The following is a 19,742-nucleotide window of genomic DNA, read 5'->3' as shown; positions in this document are numbered from 1 at the left end:
TCTGTCTCTCTCTGTCTCAAAAAATAAATAAACATTAAAAAAAATAGCTTCTCCCAGACTGTGACTTGCCTTTCAATTTCCTTAATGCTGTGTTTCAATAAACAGAGGTACTTAATATAATTTTTAATGGTAAATTATTTTGTCTCGGTTAAGTAGTTTTTTTTGCCTTCCCCTAAAGACATTAAGATATTCTGGCCTTTTTTCTTTTAGATGATTGTTATACCATTTACATTTAGATCTACAGCTCATCTTCTGGGTTTCTTTCCTTTTTGTCCCCTCTTTTAACATTTTTTGGTATGATATAAAGGAAGCATCAAGTTGTATTTTCTCCATTTGAATATCCACTTGATGCAATACCGTTTCTATTTGTTGAAAGGACTATCACTTCCCTGCTTCATTAGACTGTCATCTTTGTCATGAATCTGATAATGCATATTTTATTGCTAAGTCAAATAAGCTCACACAGAGAAAGACAACTAGTGTACGATCTCACTTGTATGTGAAATCTAAAAATATCTAACTCATAGAAACAGAGAGTGAGACGGTGATTGTCGGAGGCTGAGGAGTGGGAGAAGTGGGGAGATGTTATTCAAAGGTACAAACTTTAAATTATGAAATTAGTAAGTTCTGAGCACCAAAGGTACAGCACATGGTGATTATAGTTAATAATACTGTATCGCACATTTGAAAATTGCTATGCAAGTAGAGCTTTAATATGCTTACCATAACAACAACAAAGTGGCAATCACGTGAAGAGAAGGATGTGTTAGTTAACCTTACTGTGGTAAACATTTCATAATATGTGTGTGCCAAGTCATCACTTGTACACCTTAAACTTACACAATGTTATAAGTCAATTATATCTCAATAAAAGTGGGAAAAAAAGAGAATATTGTGGTTCACAAATTTGGGGGGAAATTACATTAACTCTTTTCATACTTTTTGAAGGAGTACATAAGACTTGTATCATGCCTCCCTTACACAAAGCACTGAGATGTACCCCAAGAAAGTGTCACCGCCACTATGTATCCTGTCACTGAGAAAAGAGGGATAGAAATTAAGAGTATAGAGGACACTATTTAGTAGAAGCCCATTAAGATGCAGACATGAAGACTGGAGCTAGAGGGAAAATGGAAAAGCAGTGGAAAGAGGATCCCTACACCCAATGTTGAATGAAGTTCCGAGAGCTGTCTGAATGTAGAATCACTCTCCACCTTCAGTGTCCATAGGACCAGGCCTATTGTGACACCTGATTCAGGATTTTAATGAATGAGATGCTACTTGTGAAATAAAACCCCCTCACTAGCCATGATTGATAGGATTTCTATTCTTTTCAAGACAAAGAGTCAAACTAAGATGGGCATGAGGAGAAAGCAGAGCTGAGCCCACCCAGCTCCTCTATTTTTGGCTGGATGTATCTTTCCCCAGTAGCAGACATGATGCACCAAGGTGAGGCACACTGCCAGCAGAAGCCAGCCTTCTGAGGATGCAGCACATGTCACCCTGGCAGTATCCTCTCAGTCAATCTGAGCGTGGGCTTCCCCACTATGCATGCACTGACCACTGTCCTGCCCTGCTCTGTGACTGGCCTGACCTCCCAACTAAGGAAGATGATGATAGATACCTCCACCCAAGGCTCAGCAGTCCAGTCATATTGGGGGGCTGACGAATTCCAATTTATCTCCTCTGGTTCCTGAGAACTCTTCTTAGGAGCTCTGTCTCCAAGCAGTGATAAGTGCTGGATAAGAACACAGAATTTGATTGTGTTGTCAGTCGTGAGAACACTTTCCCAAACCAATATCTATATAAAGGTTCTGATCACCCTGACATCCCCAGAGGCAAATGTGTGAAAAGAGATCAGTCTGGTTTACTGAATCTTAGGAATCTTGGACCCTGACTTTATGACACGAACCAATACAATACTAATTGATCAGTTGATGTCTTAAGCCCAGCCAAAAAATCCCATTTCATAAAAGGGGATTGATTATATAAATTAGTTTTCTCTCCATTGCACACTGTTCATCTTCTCCTCTAAGTAGTTCCCCTCCATTAACAGCAAAACTATTACATGTAATAAGCTCTAAGGGTGTAATTGGAAAAGGTGTGAACTTAGAAATGTGAACTTTGCCCCCCCCCTATTTCAAAGGAGTTTGCTTTTGCAGTGGGGAGGAGGTTATTGAGGGCTCTTCCATACTTTGTGTAAAATGTTAACCTTCCAAAACATAACATTCACATCTCATTCTGGAAAGGTACAGAGATAAAGATACTTCTTAGGAATCTTGTGCTAAAAGCACCACCTAGAACCAATGGTTGTCCCCAACACCTGGAGCATCCACACATCAGATGTGGGACAAGTAGAAGAAATCCTACCAGGAAAGTTATAGAAGTGGAAGATCCAGAACCCTACAAAGTAGTTTCACTGCTGAGATTTATAGAAAGCGATTTCCACCTGTTTCTACCCCACCCACATAATTCAACTCAATCATTCTCTAGGTTCATCCCTTTCCTTACTCTAACTGGATAACTAAACCCTCAAAGCACAAGGAATGCTGGAAAATGTCCAAGATAAATAAGATCTCAAGGTATAATTTAAAAACATAAAGAAATTGTAGGTTTTGGAGAGCCATGAAGGCATTATTCAGAAAATGGGCACTAGATGAAGAGAATATGAAACATTTCTTGATGGCAGCTCACCATCCCTTATGCTACATAGTTAGTTCAGTCCATTTCCTTGAGTATGCCATTTGTAAACCTTTCTATCAAATCACATACCAGCCCCTCTCCTCCCACCTTCCCATAGTCGTGTTGGCGTTGGGGCTCGATTAGGAGTGAGAGGAATTTTGCACCATGAAGCTCACTCTGAATAAAATTAAAACCTCTGCCAATGAGACTTTATCTGAATACAAGGATGTATAGTCTCATATTGTTCCAGCTTCTGTAACTCATCTCCCATTATTCTTTATTTTTCCTCATGGCCAACTGAGAATATGACCATGAGGTCAGAGATTTGCCTGGATTTAAAGCAGAGTGTATAGATGGACAGATGTTATAAAAATGATTTTGTCTATTTATGGGAGAGTGGGACCTAGTTGACATTCCTGAAAGTTGCTATAATATTTGCCTTGACCTGGTAGGATCACAATGATGAGGGCAGATTCAGGCACAACAAATTTCCATCTACCATATGCCTCAGGGTGGCATTCAAATACACTTTGAGAGTTTAGTCCACTTCTCTGGATTTCAATGAAGGCCAGAGACCACAGAAAAACAGGTCACTCCTGACACCAACAGCCCAACCCAGGAGAAGAAGCTTCTTTCCAAGCAGGTGCTTCCTATGGATAAAGCTTCTCCACCCTCAGACTCACATCTCTTCTTCATGTGTATCTAGCAAGAATCTGGGAATTCACTTCCCAGATTTTTTTTTTAAGGAGAGAGGGGTCTACCAGATTAGAGATGTTACAGAAACCACAGGTCTTCCTTTTCTTCCCTAAAGAGGAAAAAAATTGTGTGCTTTCTTTTACAAGGAGATTGGGGAGAACAAAAATATTCTTCATATGAAAATATGTAATGAAGAGAATCATAATGTTGGTGGAAGCATGGAGAATGATTGACGAAGAGAGGTGCCTTCCCCAGTATCCTCCCCAAAGCCTCATGAAAGCCAGGTATAATCAAGCTCTTTCTCACCAAAAATCTATTCTTGTAACAACTATGCTCTGGCCTCAGTGCATACACCACACGGAGAAAATTGTAGTGTGGACTTTTACCTCAAATTAGTAGCAACATTCAACTTGGGGTTTTAGAAACCGTTGGGAAATCGTCATATAATTTCCTTGAAAAAATTGGCAGAGAACAGTGGACATCTGGGAGTCAACGTCACCATTGACAATGGAAAGATAAATATGAGGGTAGAGCCAGTAAACTTTATTTTCAACAGTGACCAATTAGCTGTCCCCAGTACACCAATCATGCCTTTACTTTCTGTCTCTGTCTCTGTCTCTTCAGGATCTAATGAGGTTTGGGGACCTGCACTCTCTGCTCACTAGCTGGGTCCATCCTGCTGCTGACCAAACAGTCCTGTGGCAAAAATATCAGAGGGACTTCAAACGTGCATGTCAGCTGTTTCTCACTGTTGATGCAGGAAATGAAGGATGCATCTCACACAGACAGGTGAGGATATGATGGAGAAGCACAGTGCAGTAGAAGGTGTCTTGGAGCAGGTGTGCCCATGACCATGGAGTGCTGCAGCAGAAGGACCCTTGTCTCAGCAGCACCCAGGGCTGAAATAAGAAGCAGCTGCCTACTCCCATTAACTGGTATAGCAGGTGGACGGCAATGTTGCATGTTAGGTGGGCTTTTACCCACTTAGGGGAGCAGAGCCAGACCTTTCAGCAGAACCCTAAGTAGTCCGAGAGTCCAGCTCTAGCCCAGAACTGGGGGCAGTGAAATGTGGTTGTTTTAGTCTGTCTGCGCCTTTCTGGGGGTTCAGTGAGCAAGGCTGCCATGTAGCCTTGCTGTGGTAGGAAACATTCTGGGCTATACAAACAAGGCTTTATCAGCCAGAACACTGGCCAATGAGATGCATATTCACCCCACTTTGGGACAACAAGCTATGACAAATGCATTTACTTCTCCTCTCCTTTCCCCTCATCCCACAGCAAGCTCTTGCTTTCTTGAGACACAATGGCAGCTAGAGGAGGTAGCCCTGCCCACCATGTGGTGACTCCTGTGTGTGACAGCCTCAGGGACCATGGTGACATGGTGGGCTTTCTGGGGTCAACTGGAAGAAGCAGGCGCACCTTGAGTTAGTGAGAGTGAGTGAGAGTGACACATTCCACACTGCCAAACTTTAGCTTAAATTGAGATGCTACAGCCAAACACCATCATGAGAGATGTCACTGATTGGGAGGACTGAAAAGAGAAGAATGTTCACTGAATTTTCATGCAAGAGTGAATATAGGTTGCCAGCATATGCTCCTAAGTGCATTAATCCTGTGAACTATTGTCACTCCCACGGCCCTCACAACCCAGCATGAACTCTGGGGGTGGGTGGTAAATCCTGCATTCACAGTTCATGTCATGATGTTGAGAAGCCCAAAATATCTCTGGTCTCCAGTCTCTTCTACAAACTGCTAGCGCTAAAGTAGATCGTCTCTGGCCCCATGTCAATCTGCAGGTCAGTAACTCATCAGTGATACTAACCTGGGATAGAAACAAGATAGGTACAGCTAATCTTGCACTTAAGGTTGAGAGATCATCAACTATAGATTTGTTTCCATTTTAAAATATTTTGTCACTGCATTTAGAAAAAGCAGGTACTCTGGATTTGGACATTGTGGCTAAAGTCCCAGCGAAATGACCTAGGCTCTCTGGATCTCTCTAAGCCTCCGTTTCTGCTTCTTTAGAAGAGGCTCTTCGTTATTGTGAAGAGTAATAGAAATAGTGAATTTCAGTGACCAACACAGAACAAGTATAGGTCCTCAACAAATGATGATGATGATAGCTTGGACCTTAGAATGTGTTACATATTAAAAGAGATGCTCAAAGTGACTATTACTAACATAACTGCTATGTTTACTACAAATAAATAATGTTGTTAAAAACAGTAAAGTGTTTTATAACTAAAAAGTTTCAACAATATTGCCTACTGATGATGTTCTATTCAGCATAATAATAATGACTATCACATTACAATTAGGCATTGAGAACACATAGAAACATTGGCATCATATGGCAAGTGAGCTACATACTTTATCTTACTTATTCTCACAAGAACATGAACAAGCAGATCCTGTCATCTTCATTTTACTGAGGGTGAAAGTGAGGTTCATAACGGTTAACTACCTTTCCAAAGATAACCCATCTCTCAGGGGTTAGAACTCAGTGTTGAACTAGTAATGAATTCAGGTCCTTCTGATTCAAGAACCAGCTGAATAAACCACTTTGCTATCTGCCTAGCCACCTTCCAGGATAGGCAAATAACTTAATCCTGTGTTCCGCTAAAACCTTTGCCCTCCTTTATGTCTTTATTGTGGGTTAAGACCAGCAGGGATGATGCTGTGGAAAGAGATGCCCATGGAAATAGGGAATGGGACCACCGTCCAAGAATTCACCTTGGAGGGGTTTCCTGCCATCCAACACCTGGGAAAGGTCCTCTTCCTGGTGCACCTGCTGGCCTACCTGGCATCCATTACAGGCAATGCTGTCATAGTCACCATCACCTGTGCTGACTCCCGGCTCCAGACACCTATGTACTTTTTCCTCAGCACTTTCTCCTTCTTTGAGTGTTGTTTCATAAGTGCTGTTATTCCTAAGTTGCTGGTCATCTTTCTTTTAGGCCGGCAAACCATTTCCTTTCTTGCCTGTTTCATACAAGCCTTTGTGTATGTATACCTCGGAGCCACAGGTTTCTTCCTCATAACAGTGATGTCTGTGGATCGGTACATGGCCATTTGCAAGCCTCTGCATTACCCAACCATCATGAACCTCAAGACTTGCTTCCTCTTGGTCACTGCCTGCTGTGTTTTGGCCTTCCTTCTCATCACTGGTCTGATAGTAAAGGTTTCCCAGTTATCGTTCTATGGCCCCAATGTCATCCCCCACTTCTTCTGTGATCTTGGTTCCCTGATTCATCTCTCCTGTTCTAATACCAGGTTTGTTGAAATGTTGGCCTTTGTCATTGCTTTGTTTATCATTTTGACATCGCTTATCATAACCATCATTGCATACAGCAACATAGTAGTCACAATTGTGCGACTCCCATCAGCCAAGGAGCGACAGAAAGCTTTCTCCACTTGCTCCTCTCACTTCATAGTCCTCTCCCTGATATACAGCAGCTGTGTCTTTATATACGTGAAACCAAAGCAAACCAACAGGCTGAACTCCAACAGGGAGGCTGCCCTTGTGCATACGGTGGTGACCCCGCTGTTGAACCCTGTCATCTACACTCTGCGGAATAAGCAGGTCCACCAGGTTCTGAGAGAGACAATGTGCAGAATGAAAATGTCAAGAGAAAAATAAAATCACATGGCCTTGGAGTGGAATGGTTCAGAAAAACATTTGTCTTCATTCTGGCCAATGTAGCAGTCCACAGGGTCCTAGTGTAGAATTCTGGCAACCACACTTGATTTCTGCACATCCCAAGCAAAATGGAAATCTGTTAAATTCCAACAAAGTTAAAAACATTGTTGAGCTCACACCCCTGTTTATTACAGCATTATTTATAATAGCCAAGGTATGGGAGCAACCCAAGTGTCCATCGAAAGGTGAATGGATAAAGGTGTGATTTTATGTGTGTAACGGAATATGACTCAACCACAAAAAAGGATGAGATTTTGCCATTGTAACAACATGGATGAAGCTAGGGGGAATCATGCTAAGTGACAGAAGTGGAGAAAGCAAACACCATGATTTCACTTATATGTGAAATCTCAACAAACATATAAGTAAACAAAAAGTATTAACAGACCCATAAATATGGAGAGCAAATTGATGGTTGCCAGAAGGGAGGGGGTGGGGAATGGGCAAATGGGTTCAGGGGAGTGGGTGATATAGTTATGGAATGAATAGCTCAGGGGATGAAAGGTACAGCACAAGGGATGTGGTCAATGGTATTTAATAGTGCTCTGTTGTGACAGAAGGGAGCTACAGTTGTGGTGAAGATTGTATAAGAAATAAATTCATCAAATCACACACACACACACACACACACACACACACACACACACACAAACACACACAAAATCTTTTTTTTGAAGTCTTTTTGTAGCAACGTGGAGGGAACTGGAGAGTGTTATGCTAAGTGAAATAAGTCATACAGAAGAAGACAGATACCATATGTTTTCACTCTTATGTGGATCCTGAGAAACTTAACAGAAGACAATGGGGGAGGGGAAGGGGGAAAAAAAGTTACAGAGAGGGAAGGAGGCAAACCATAAGAGACTCTTAAAAACTGAGAATAAACTGAGGGTTGATGGGAGGAGAAGGAGGGGAAAGTGGGTGATGGGCATTGAGGAGGGCACCTGTTGGGATGACCACTGGGTATTGTATGGAAACCAATTTGACAATAAATTTCATATTAATAAAAGGAAGCCCACACTTTACCTTGATATGCATAACAATCTTCTCGCAAATATTCCACATTTCGATGACAATTTATTAATTCAAAATTCTTTGCTGAATTTTGATTCTTCCCTCTGAAATAAGCCATGTGGTTGAAATGTCATAAATTTAGCAATTTCTCTCTTCTCTAGTCATAAACGTGGCTCAGCAAGTATTAATATTTACAAAGGGCACTTAGATAATTAAAATGATATAAGTTTCAATATTACGTTGTGGTTATGAAGGAAATGACAGAAATAGTACCAGTGCTTGGGTCCACATTCCCTCCATGCTTAGTCCAAGGAAATAAGGGGCATAGTACCCTTCACCTTTGAATATACATGGTTTGAATCACATATGCTCTTAAATGCTGTTCTTGGCTCTTAGCTTAACTACATATGCATGTATCAATCCCATGCTGGAGAGTAACAGAACTGATCTCAGGCTTAGAGCATTCTCTAAGGAAAGGAATAACCACACAGCCAACAGCTTACCAATGCTCCTGTTGCCTAAATTATGTATTCCATCTCCAGTCTTTCAGAATCATAATGTATAATTATGACTGATTCTTATCTGAAAGCTTATCTTTATCAGAGAAAGGGAGCACTTATTTCATATTTCTATAATTTCTTCCAAAGAGTCAAGTTTACAGAATGTGAGTTATTTGCTTATCTACTTCATATTACTAATGAAAAAACAAACTAAGCCTTTTTCCTGTTTGACCTCTGTTGTCAACTATAAGGTTAGGTTCTGATTGATAACCTATCTTAAAACCAACGTTTCCATTACCTCAATCCTCAAATTTTTGTGCTCATCAGGCCTACTTTCCAGCTAGTATGTGTCCTTTATTTATTTCATAAGAAACATCTCTAAAAAGATTAAGACCATTTTTTGACATTAGCCCAAACACTGTGGTTAGATCATCTCAAATACATGTTATGAAACACATTCTACACCGTGATTAGATCATACATGGCCTTGATGGTATTATTACAAATTTCATATTTCATCTTGCTGACAGTGAAGAAATATGAAACATGCCCCAAAAAACCACGTATGATTAGCTGTAGAAACTGTATTAAAAAAGAGTTTGGAAAAGCCAAGGTAAGAGTGGAAAACTGGGTAGACTGTTATAGGAATTGGAAGAAAGAGAATGATGGCTTACAGAAGTGGCAGTGGGAGTGGATAACAAAGGGACTATAGTAGACAAGGAATCATTTGCATTGAAGAAGCCTGGTGCTGCCTTCAACTACCTGGTCAACTTACAAAAGCACTGAAATAAACTTCTCCATAAATATTAGAACCTAGGGTCCACTTGAGAATACTCATCAAGATGCTGCGGAAACATGGAAGTATTCAGAGCTGAACTATTCAAGAGCGTATTGAAATGGCTGAGGTTCAGCAATGCAGGAATAAGTAAAGGAATTGTGGCCAAACTACTGCAAAGACTGTGAGCCTCCCCAAGGTTTTAGTCAGGATTTGATAATAATTTATTATACTTTAACGTAATGTACTTTATATTACCTTGAGATAGATTATGCTTTTTTAAAAAATATAATTTATTGTCAAATTGGTTTCCATACAACACCCAGTGCTCATCCCTACAGGTGTACTATGCTTAAAGGGTGAGCTTGACAAAAAGAAAAGTGAAGACCAGAAACTCACATTTTCTTTGTCCATTCTTCTTCACATGGACTTTTAGATTATTTCCACATCTTAGCTATTGGGAAAAATGTTACGTGAACATCAGAGTACAGATAGCTCTTTGAATTCTATATTTCAATTCCTTTGGTGATATACACAGAGGTGGGATTGCTGGATCAAATGGTAATTCTATTTTGAAAAATTTCAGGAAATACTATATTGTCTACCAGAGTGGCTACACCAATTTACATTTTCAGTAATAGCAGACCAGAGTTCCTATGTGTCCACATCCTTGCTAACACTTCTTATTCTTTGTGGGTTTTTTTCTGTAATACTCATCCAAGGAAGTATGAGGTGGTATTTCACTGTGGTTTTATTTGTATTTCCCTTAGTGATGTTTCCATTTTCATTAGTGATGGTGAGCATCTTCTCACGTACCTGTTGGCTATTTATATGTCCTCTTTGGGAAAATGTCTATTCGGTTTCCCTACCCATTTTTTTTTAATAGTTTGCTGTGGGTGTTTTGTTTTGTTTTGTTTTGTTTTGTTTTGTTTTGTTTTGTTTTGTTGGTGTCTGCATGTACTTTGGAGACTTTATAGAAAAAGGTGATTTTCAAAGACACAAGTTGTCTGGACAATGAAAATGGAGGGCATTTCAAGTTGGTCAACAGCATTTGTGAAGCATGCAGCTATAAAATCATGCTTCAGTATGCTTACCGTGATGGTGTGATGAAAAAGAAATAGAAAAGGATGAGCTGAAGGCATACATAGAGTCTAAATTGTAAGTGATGGCAAACACCACGTGCATAGTTTTTGTACTTGAATGGAAATAGACAGACTTTCAGGGACCAAAATATGAAGGCACATGGGTGCTATTATTACTTATCCTGAGGGCAATAGGGGACACATTCCTGTTAAAATGCTGCTAAGGCATGGTCAGATTTGCATAAATAAGATCACTTTGGCTTCCGTGGGGATATGAGTGGCTTTCACATTAGCCAGAATCTACAGTTTTATTAAATGTTTTGCCACAAGCACACAGTGTTCTCTAGCCTTTGATTCTTTGATAGTATTTTCTTTGTGGACCACACAGCAACCCACTTCTAGGGGAACAATAACGGCTCTGCTTTCCCTCTCCCTTCCAGCTATCACACAATGCCTTTCATTAGTGGGATTCAACCTGGACCCTTCTGGCCAGGGATTCTCGAAAATATAGTTCCCAGGAGGCCAGGTGCTGTGATCTAGACAGTAGGATCCAGGAGAGTGGAAATGATTGCAGCAACCTCTTCCCCGCCCCCCCCCCCAAAAAGAAAATGAAAACAAAATCCAGCACAGGGTGCTCCAAGATAATATTGCATCCTAAAAACTTCATTAAGTTTTGATAAAGAATGGGTAAACAACAAAAGAAAATACATTTTTATAAATTAAAAAATGTAATAGCTGAAAGAAAAGAATCATCCACATTGTGGGCAGAAAAATAAATGGAGAAGTTTCAGAAAGTAAAATACAGAGAGAAAAAGAGTTAGAAAACTTGTGGGGAAATCAATTTAGTCCAGAATGCTGAACTTCTGTTTATTATGGATTTGGAAGAGAGAACACAGAAAAAAAGGGGAGAATAAATTATTAATTACACAAAGAGGACAATATCCCAATGCCTGTGTGAACAACTCAATAAATTAAATTTTTTTGTATCTAGGCTTGACACTATAAAATTTACAAACATGAAACATAAAGAAATCTTAAAACATCTTTCCAGATTAAAAAATAAATAAAACACTTCTATGAAAGGTTATGGAAATCCATATATCAACTTCTTTTTCAACTTTTGATATTGCTTGAAGTAAGATAAGGCTTTTAAGTTTTGAGGGAATGATTTTCAGTGTAGAATCTTGTAACCAGCTTTCAGCAAAATGCTAAAATAAATTATTAACATTTAGGGAGACAAGGAATCCGCAAATTTGCTTTTCATACACCATGTCCTAGTTAAATTCTTGACAATTTGTTCCCTGGAAATAAGCAAATGATCTCCCCCTTCAAAAAAAGTAAAAACTGTGCCTTTGTTTTCTTATCTGTGAAATAAGATGAGGATTGAGTAAATTAATATGAGTAATGCAATTTTAAAATTGTTAAGGATTTAGCAGTGTGATCTACATATCTGTGATCATGGTGGTGGTGGTGGTTGTGGTGGTGGTGATGATGGGCTCAGAAATCTCTGGATCTAAAGCAGAAAAAAGAATTCCAAGGATCTTATTGAGAAACCACGATCATATTGAAAAATAAAAGGGAAATAAAGCATAAAACCAAAGCAATGATGTAAGATGGGGGGATTGGGAGGGCGGGTAGTTAGAAGTTCCAGGAGTTTAAATCACAGGTTAAATTAACGTGTTTAATATTCTACAGTGGTGACTTCAAATGTCATATAGGAATGTTTTTTAATTGCCAAGCAAAGTATTGCTTATAAAACTATTATTAACTTCTAGTTTTTGTACATTTTGTTTTTATTTTTTTAAGGTAAAATTTCTTTTTTTTAATGAATATAATTTATTGTCAAATTGGCTTCCATACAACATCCAGTGCTCATCCCAACAAGTGCCCTCCTCAATACCCATCACCCATTTCCCCTCTCCCCCACCCACCCATCCACCCTCAGTTTGTTCTCTGTATTTAAGAGTCTCTTGTGGTTTGCTTCTCTCCCTCTCTTTTTGTAACTATTTTTTCCCCTTCCCTTCCCTATGGTCTTCTGTTAAGTTTCTCAAGATCCACATGAGTGAAAAGATATGATATCTGTCCTTCTCTGACTTATTTCACTCAGCATAATACCTTCCACTTCCATCCACGTTGCTGCAAATGGCATGATTTCATTCTTTTTTTATATTAAATATAATTTATTGTCAAATTGGTTTCCATACAACACCCAGTGCTCATCCATGATTTCACTCTTGAATAGAGGATATGAATTCTATAATATCTGATTTAACAATTATTTTTAAATTGATATCTTCTTTATTCTTTAATGTGGATCATGGGCACATGCAAAGAAACTGCTTTTTCTCTTTGTAGGATAAAGAGTTCCTTCTATAGAAACTTGTTCTGGATATTTTCTTCCATGTTTTTGCTGAATATCATTGAAGCAGTCTCTGATGGACCAAACCTGACCTACAAAATATGAAGCTAACAGTTAACAGAGAACCCAATCTAATACATGAAGGGTTTGTGGTGACTGGTATGTGAACATATATCTATTAATCCAAACTTCACCATCTACCCTGCAAAACAATTTCCCAGTACAAAAACCCCCGCTATTAGTATTTAAACTTCAGAGAACATATGTCTCAGTAAAACTTGCCAACAATCGTTTATGTGGGAAATATCAGTATTTGTAACTCCAAAAATCAATACAACATGAAAACAAATTATATACAAGGAAAGGTTCAAATTCAATTACAAAGCCATAAAGGTCAAAAGAAGTGACATGGGGTTTTGGCATTTTGTGGTACTAAGAATGGCCACATTAATGCAGAGAAAGCAATGGTTTGCCAAGAATCACATTAGTTTCTTGAAAATCATGAAGCAAAGTTTTAAGTATTTTATGCTCTAACAAGATGGTTATTATTTATACAGTGATATTTTTAGTGTGTTTTGGAATATTGGTTGGGGGTTTTGACTGATCTAATACAGATACATTGTAATACAGATATAGTGTTTCCATTTAAAATAATGGGAAGTTTTTGGGTTTTTTTTTTGTTTTTTTGTTTTTTTGCTTTTAATTCCCTTGCCTTTGGAGATGTGTCGAGTAAGAAATTGCTGCGGCTAAGGTCAAAGGGGTTGTTGCCTGCTTTCTCCTCTAGGGTTTTGATGGTTTCCTGTCTCACATTCAGGTCTTTGATCCATTTTCAGTTTATTTTTGTGAATGCTGTAAGAAAGTGGTCTAGTTTCATTCTTCTGAATGTTGCCGTTCAGTTCTCCCAGCACCATTTGTTAAAGAGACTGTCTTTTTTCCATTGGATACTCTGTCCTGCATGGTCAAAGATTAGTTGGCCATATTTGTGGGTCCAATTCTGGGTCCTCTATTCTATTCCATTGGTTTATGTGTCTGTTTTTGTGCCAATACCAGACTGTCTGGATTATTACAGCTTTGTAGTAGAGGCTAAAGTCTGGATTGTGATGCCTCCCACTTTGGTTTTCTTCTTCAATATTACTTTGGCTGTTCAGGGTCTTTTGTGGTTCCATACAAATTTTAGGATTGTTTGTTCTAGCTTTGAGAAGAATGCCAGTGCAATTTTGATTGGGATTGCATGAATGTGTAGACTGCTTTAGGTAGTATTGACATTTTAATAATATTTATTCTTCCAATCCATGGAATGTTTTTCCATTTCTTTGTCTCTTCTTCAATTTCCGTCATAAGCTTTCTATAGTTTTCAGCCTACAGATCTTTTACATCTTTGGTTAGGTTTATTCCTAGGTATTTTATGGTTCTTGGTGTGATTGTAAATGGGATCAGTTTCTTTATTTCTATTTCTGTTGTTTCATTATTGGTGTACAAAAATTCAACCAATTTCTGTACATTGATTTTGTACCCTGAGACTTTGCTGAGTTCATGTATCAGTTCTAGCAGACTTTTGGTGGAGTCTGTTGTGTTTTCCATGTAAAGTATCATGTTGTCTGTGAAAAGTGAAATTTTGACTTCTTCTTTGCCAATTTTGATGCCTTTTATTTCATTTTGTTGTCTGGTTGCTGATGCTAGGACTTCCAACACTATGTTAAAGAACAGTGCTGAGAGTGACATGCCTGTCATGTTCCTGATCACAGGGGGAAAGCTCTCAGTTTTTCCATGATATTAGCTGTAGGCTTTTCATAAATGGCTTTTATGATGTTTCAGTATGTTCCTTCTATCCAGACTTTCTTGAGGGTTTGTATTAAGAAAAGATGCTGTATTTTGTCAAATGCTTTTTCTGCATCTATTGACAGGATCATATGGTTCTTATCCTTTCTTTTATTAATGTGATGTATCACATTAATTAATTTGTGAATATTGAACCAGCCCTGCATCCCAGGAATGAATCCCACTTGATCATGGTGAGTAATTCTTTTTATATGCTGTTGAATTCAATTTGTTAGTATCTTGTTGAGAATTTCTGCAGCCATATTCATCAGGGATATTGGCCTGTAGTTCTCTTTTTGCTGGGTCTGTGTCTGGTTTGAGAATTAAAAGCAAAAATGAACTATTGGGACCTCATCAAGATAAAAACGTCTGCACTGCAAAGGAAATAATCAACAAAACTAAAAGGCAATTGACAGAATGGGCAAGGATATTTGCAAATGACATCAGATAAAGGGCCAGTATCCAAAATCTATAAAGAACTCACCAAACTCCACACCCGAAAAAGAAACAATCCAGTAAAGAAATGGGCAGAAGACATGAATAGACACTTTTCCAAAGAAGACATCCAGATGGCCAACAGACACATGAAACGATGCTCAACATCACTCATCATCAGGGAAATAAAATCAAAACCACACTGAGATATATCACCTCATGCCAGTCAGAGTGGCTAAAATGAACAAATCAGGAGACTACAGATGATGGCGAGGATGTGGAGAAACAGGAACCCTCTTGCACTGTTGATGTGAATGCAAATTGGTGCAGCTGCTCTGGAAAACAGTGTGGAGATTCCTCAAAAAATTAAAAACAGAACTACCCTATGACCCAGCAATAGCACTGCTAGGAATTTACTCAAGGGATACAGGAGTGCTGATGCATAGGGGCACTTGTAACCCAATGTTTATAGCAGCACTTTCAACAATAGCCAGATTTTGAAAGAGCCTAAATGTCCATCAACTGATGAACGGATAAAGATGTGGTTTATATATACAATGGAATACTACTTGGCAATGAGAAAGAATGAAATATGGCCATTTGCAGCAATGTAGATGGAACTGGAGGGTATTATGCTAAGTGAAATAAGTCAGTCAGAGAAAGACAGATACTATATGTTTTCACTCATATGTGGATCTTGAGAAACTTGACAGAAGACCATGGGGAAGGGGAAAACAAGAGTTACAGAGAGGGAAGGAGGCAAACCATAAGAGACTGTTCAATACACAGAACAAACTGAAGGTTGATGGGAGGGTGGGGGAGAGAGGAAAGTGGGTGATGGGCATGGAGGAGGACACTGGTTGGGATGAGCACTGGGTGTGGTATGGAAACCAATTTGACAATAAATTATATTTTAAAAAGCTAATAAAACAAAATAAAATAAAATAAAATAATGGGAAGTAAGATCCCAGTTTCTGTTTTCACAAACTATATTTGATTCTCATAAATTGTTTTCTGATATTAAGCAGGGGTTGCCTTTATATTCCTAAGATCTGCTAAGTATGTATGCTAGATCCATCCAGGATACACTGTTTCTAAATATTAACTCTAATTAGGATCTATCTCTGACATTTTCTTATACTTCTACCCAGTTGTTGTCCTGTAATTTTAGTTCCACAGAGTATTAAATGGTCAGGGATATGTGTTTGCTGATGAGGTTCCTCCAGGATCTTTGTGTACTTACCATAATACCACATGACCAGTCAGGGAAGGGAAGGAAAGGGAAGACTTGGCCCTGGTTAACTTTAAAATTTCACACACAGTTTTTCCCCCTTAACATAGTATCTTAAGCATTACTCATTACTGTATACATTATTATGATTTAAATGTATGCATAATATTTACTTATGTTTCATCAATTATTCAGCTATATATTTTACAGTTATAACTTGTCACAGGCTATGGTTAAATTGCCATATTATTAAGATATTCTTTGATGGCATTAGGCCAGGGAACTCAGGAACACTGCCTTGGCCTGGACAAATTCTCCATTCAGTTAACTTCTTGGGGAATATATGCACAAAGAAATCCAGCTAAGACATGATCACTGACTAGAACTACAGTTCTATGATGCTCATTTTTTTTTTAATTTTCCTTAAATTTTAGCTAGTTAACATACAGTGCAATTTTGGTTTCAGGAATGGAATTCAGTGATTCATCACTTACATATAATACCCAGTGCTCATCATAAGTTCCCTCTTTAATACCCATCACCCATCTAGCCCATCCTCCACCCACCTCCCCTCCATCCACCCTCAGTTTGTTCTCTATCATTAAGACTCCCTTGTGGTTTGTTTCCCTCTCTCCACTTTTTACCCCTCCCATATGTTCATCTGTTTTGTTTCTTAAATTCCACATATGAGTGAAATCATATGATACTTGTCTTTCTACGATTGACTTATTTCGCATAGCATGATATACTCTAGCTCCATACACATAATTGCAAATGGCAAGATTTCATTCTTTATTATGGCTGAGTATTATTCCATTGTGTGTGTGTGTGTGTGTGTGTGTGTGTGTGTGTGTGTGTGTATACACATATACACGTCTTCCTTATCCATTCATCAGTTGATGGACATTTGGGCTCCCTCCACAGTTTGGCTATTATTGATAATGCTGCTATAAACATTGGGGGGGCAGGTACTCCTTCAAATTTGTATTTTTGTATCCTTTGGATAAATACCTGACAGTGCGACTGCTGGATCATAGGGTAGTTCTAGTTTTAGTTTTTTGAGGAACCCCCATACTGTTCTCCAGAGTGGCTACACCAGTTTGCTCATTTAATGCCTTTTATAGGCAGACAAAAATTCATTAGGAAAGAGTCAGGTATAAGGTACCAAACACGGGGTCTCGAAAATTGATATTCATTCTAACACTAATTCTTGACATTCTAAGAACCTAGCCAAACATCACGTTGAAGGAATAATTAAATCTAGATATTGCATATGAATTAGAATTTTGAGTGACCACATCCAACCCAGATAAATAGTTATTCTAGGCCTTACTATTCATTTCTTTAATAAAAGGGAAATAAAACTAACTAGAGCAAAGGATCAGCATGGGGATAATGAGATAAACCCAAATTAGCACAGTATTATGCAAGTATTAAATATTCAGTAAATGCCATTTTCGTTCCTTCATTTAATCTTTCAGTGTATATTCACCAAGCACCTATACTTGCTTGGACTGTGCTAGCCAACCAACACCACTACACTTTCCATCATTATCTGCACCACCATCATCATCGTCACCATCAGCATCATTGTCATACTCCATTGTTCATGAGGGTTCTACCTGCATTGAAGTTCACAGATCATTGCCATGGAGGATTCAGAAATGTAAATAAAGGTTAGGTTTTAATTAGATCAAAACTGAGAATCAGAAAATAAATGTTTTGTGATAATAGTAAGTAGACTATTTCAAATTGGTGGAAAGTTATGTTTTGCTATAAATTCTTTAGCCTCTAAAATACATATCACAATTTCTCCTTCATTTTGTTGCTGACACAGTCCATCCTCAGAGACCTAGGAATTGGGGGGAAGCATTTATGGAAACATGAGTATACCCCTCTGTGAGAGAGTCAGAGTTGATGTTTCCTTTGGTGTGCAATAGGCAGTCAGCAAAAAAATATACAGGAATACTGAATTTTATAGATATGCTCTAAGGCTTTTTCTGAGAGGCTCTAATATATGATCTATACAGGAGGCAAAATTAACTTTTTCTTATACTTATGAATTTAAAAATTATAATAAAATACAACATCACTGGAATGGTTAAACGTTCAAAGTGGATAAAACCCAGGGTTAACAAAGGTATGAAGCAACAGGAATTTTAACACATTACAGTGGGAATAAAAAACAATATAATCACTTGAAAAACAATGTGGCCATTTCTGATAAAATTAAATATGTATTTATCATATAACTTAGCAATCTCACATCTAAGTACTGACCTAAGAGCAATTAAAATATATATCCACAGTAGTATTTAGTGTTTACAACAGCTTTATTCATAATAGCCAAAAAACCCAACAAATTGTCCATCAACAGGTGGCCTATCTAGAGAATGAAATACTACTCAATCATAAAAAATGAAGAGATGCAATGAAATAAATGAATCTCAAAAACATCATATTGAAAAGAGAAAGCAGGCTCTAATGAGTGCACATTCAATTTCATTTATGTGAAATTCTAGAAAAAGCAAACCTAATCTATAGTGATATAAAACAGCATGGAATGCCAGGGCCTGGGCACGATGGGGGTGGTGTTGACAACAACAGGAACAAAAGAACTTTTCTCAATGATAAAAATGTTATATATCTTGAATGAGGTGGAAAAAAAGATGAAAGAAGTCAGTGGATATACAGGCAAGGATAACTGACACTGATTAACAAGAGGAAACAGGGTTTCTACAATATAACAGAGGAAGGAAGAAATATGGAAACTAATAGGATTCACTAGGATGCTTCTTATTTATAATTATAATCATAATTATATTTTTAAATTATTTTTTAATACGAAATTTATTTTCAAACTGGTTTCTATACAATACCGAGTGCTCATCCCAACAGGTGCCCCCCTCAGTGCCCATCACCCACTTTTCCCTCCATCCCACCCCCCATCAACCCTCAGTTTATTCTCAGTTTTTAAAAGTCTTTTATGGTTTGCCTCCTTCCCTCTCTGTAACTTTTTTTTCCCCTTCCCCTCCCCCATGGTCTTCTGTTAAGTTTCTCAGGATCCACTTAAGAGTGAAAACATATGGTATCTGTCTTTCTCTGTATGACTTATTTCACTTAGCATAACACTCTCCAGTTCCACCCACGTTGCTACAAAAGGCCATATTTCATTCTTTCTCATTGCCAAGTAGTATTCCATTGTATATATAAGCCACAACTTCTTTATCCATTCATGGACATTTAGGCTCTTTCCATAATTTGGCTATTGTTGAAAATGTTGCTATAAACATTGGGGTACAGTCCCCCTATGCATCAGCACTCCTGTATCCCTTGGGTAAATTCCCAGCAGTGCTATTGCTGGGTCATAGGGTAGTTCTATTTTTAATTTTTTGAGGAGCCTCCACACTGTTTTCTACAGTGGCTGCACCAGTTTGCATTCCCACCAACAGTG

The 19,742-nt window shown here is 38.3% G+C and overlaps 1 protein-coding gene and 1 long non-coding RNA gene across 2 annotated transcripts in view; both read left to right on the top strand.

The window, feature by feature from the left end:
- Positions 1–19,742, top strand: part of LOC123380832 — a 34,762-nt gene that overhangs the window by 3,031 nt on the left and 11,989 nt on the right. The window contains exon 2 of the long non-coding RNA XR_006587099.1: positions 4,003–4,167. This is a non-coding gene — a long non-coding RNA (uncharacterized LOC123380832). The remainder of the gene's footprint in view (positions 1–4,002; positions 4,168–19,742) is intronic.
- Positions 5,892–7,193, top strand: LOC109492827 (olfactory receptor 6C75-like). Its single transcript, XM_019814073.3, has one exon. The coding sequence runs from the start codon at positions 6,049–6,051 to the stop codon at positions 7,015–7,017; it is 969 nt and encodes a 322-aa protein (XP_019669632.2). The 5' UTR covers positions 5,892–6,048; the 3' UTR covers positions 7,018–7,193.

This window comes from Felis catus, chromosome D2, assembly GCF_018350175.1.
Source record: "Felis catus isolate Fca126 chromosome D2, F.catus_Fca126_mat1.0, whole genome shotgun sequence".
Lineage (NCBI taxonomy): Eukaryota > Metazoa > Chordata > Mammalia > Carnivora > Felidae > Felis > Felis catus.
This window is presented reverse-complemented; position numbering and strand designations above follow the sequence as displayed.

Coding starts and splice junctions, on each gene's coding strand:
- LOC109492827 (XM_019814073.3), top strand. CDS start 6,049: ATGATGCTGTGGAAAGAGATGCCCATGGAAATAGGGAATGGGACCACC.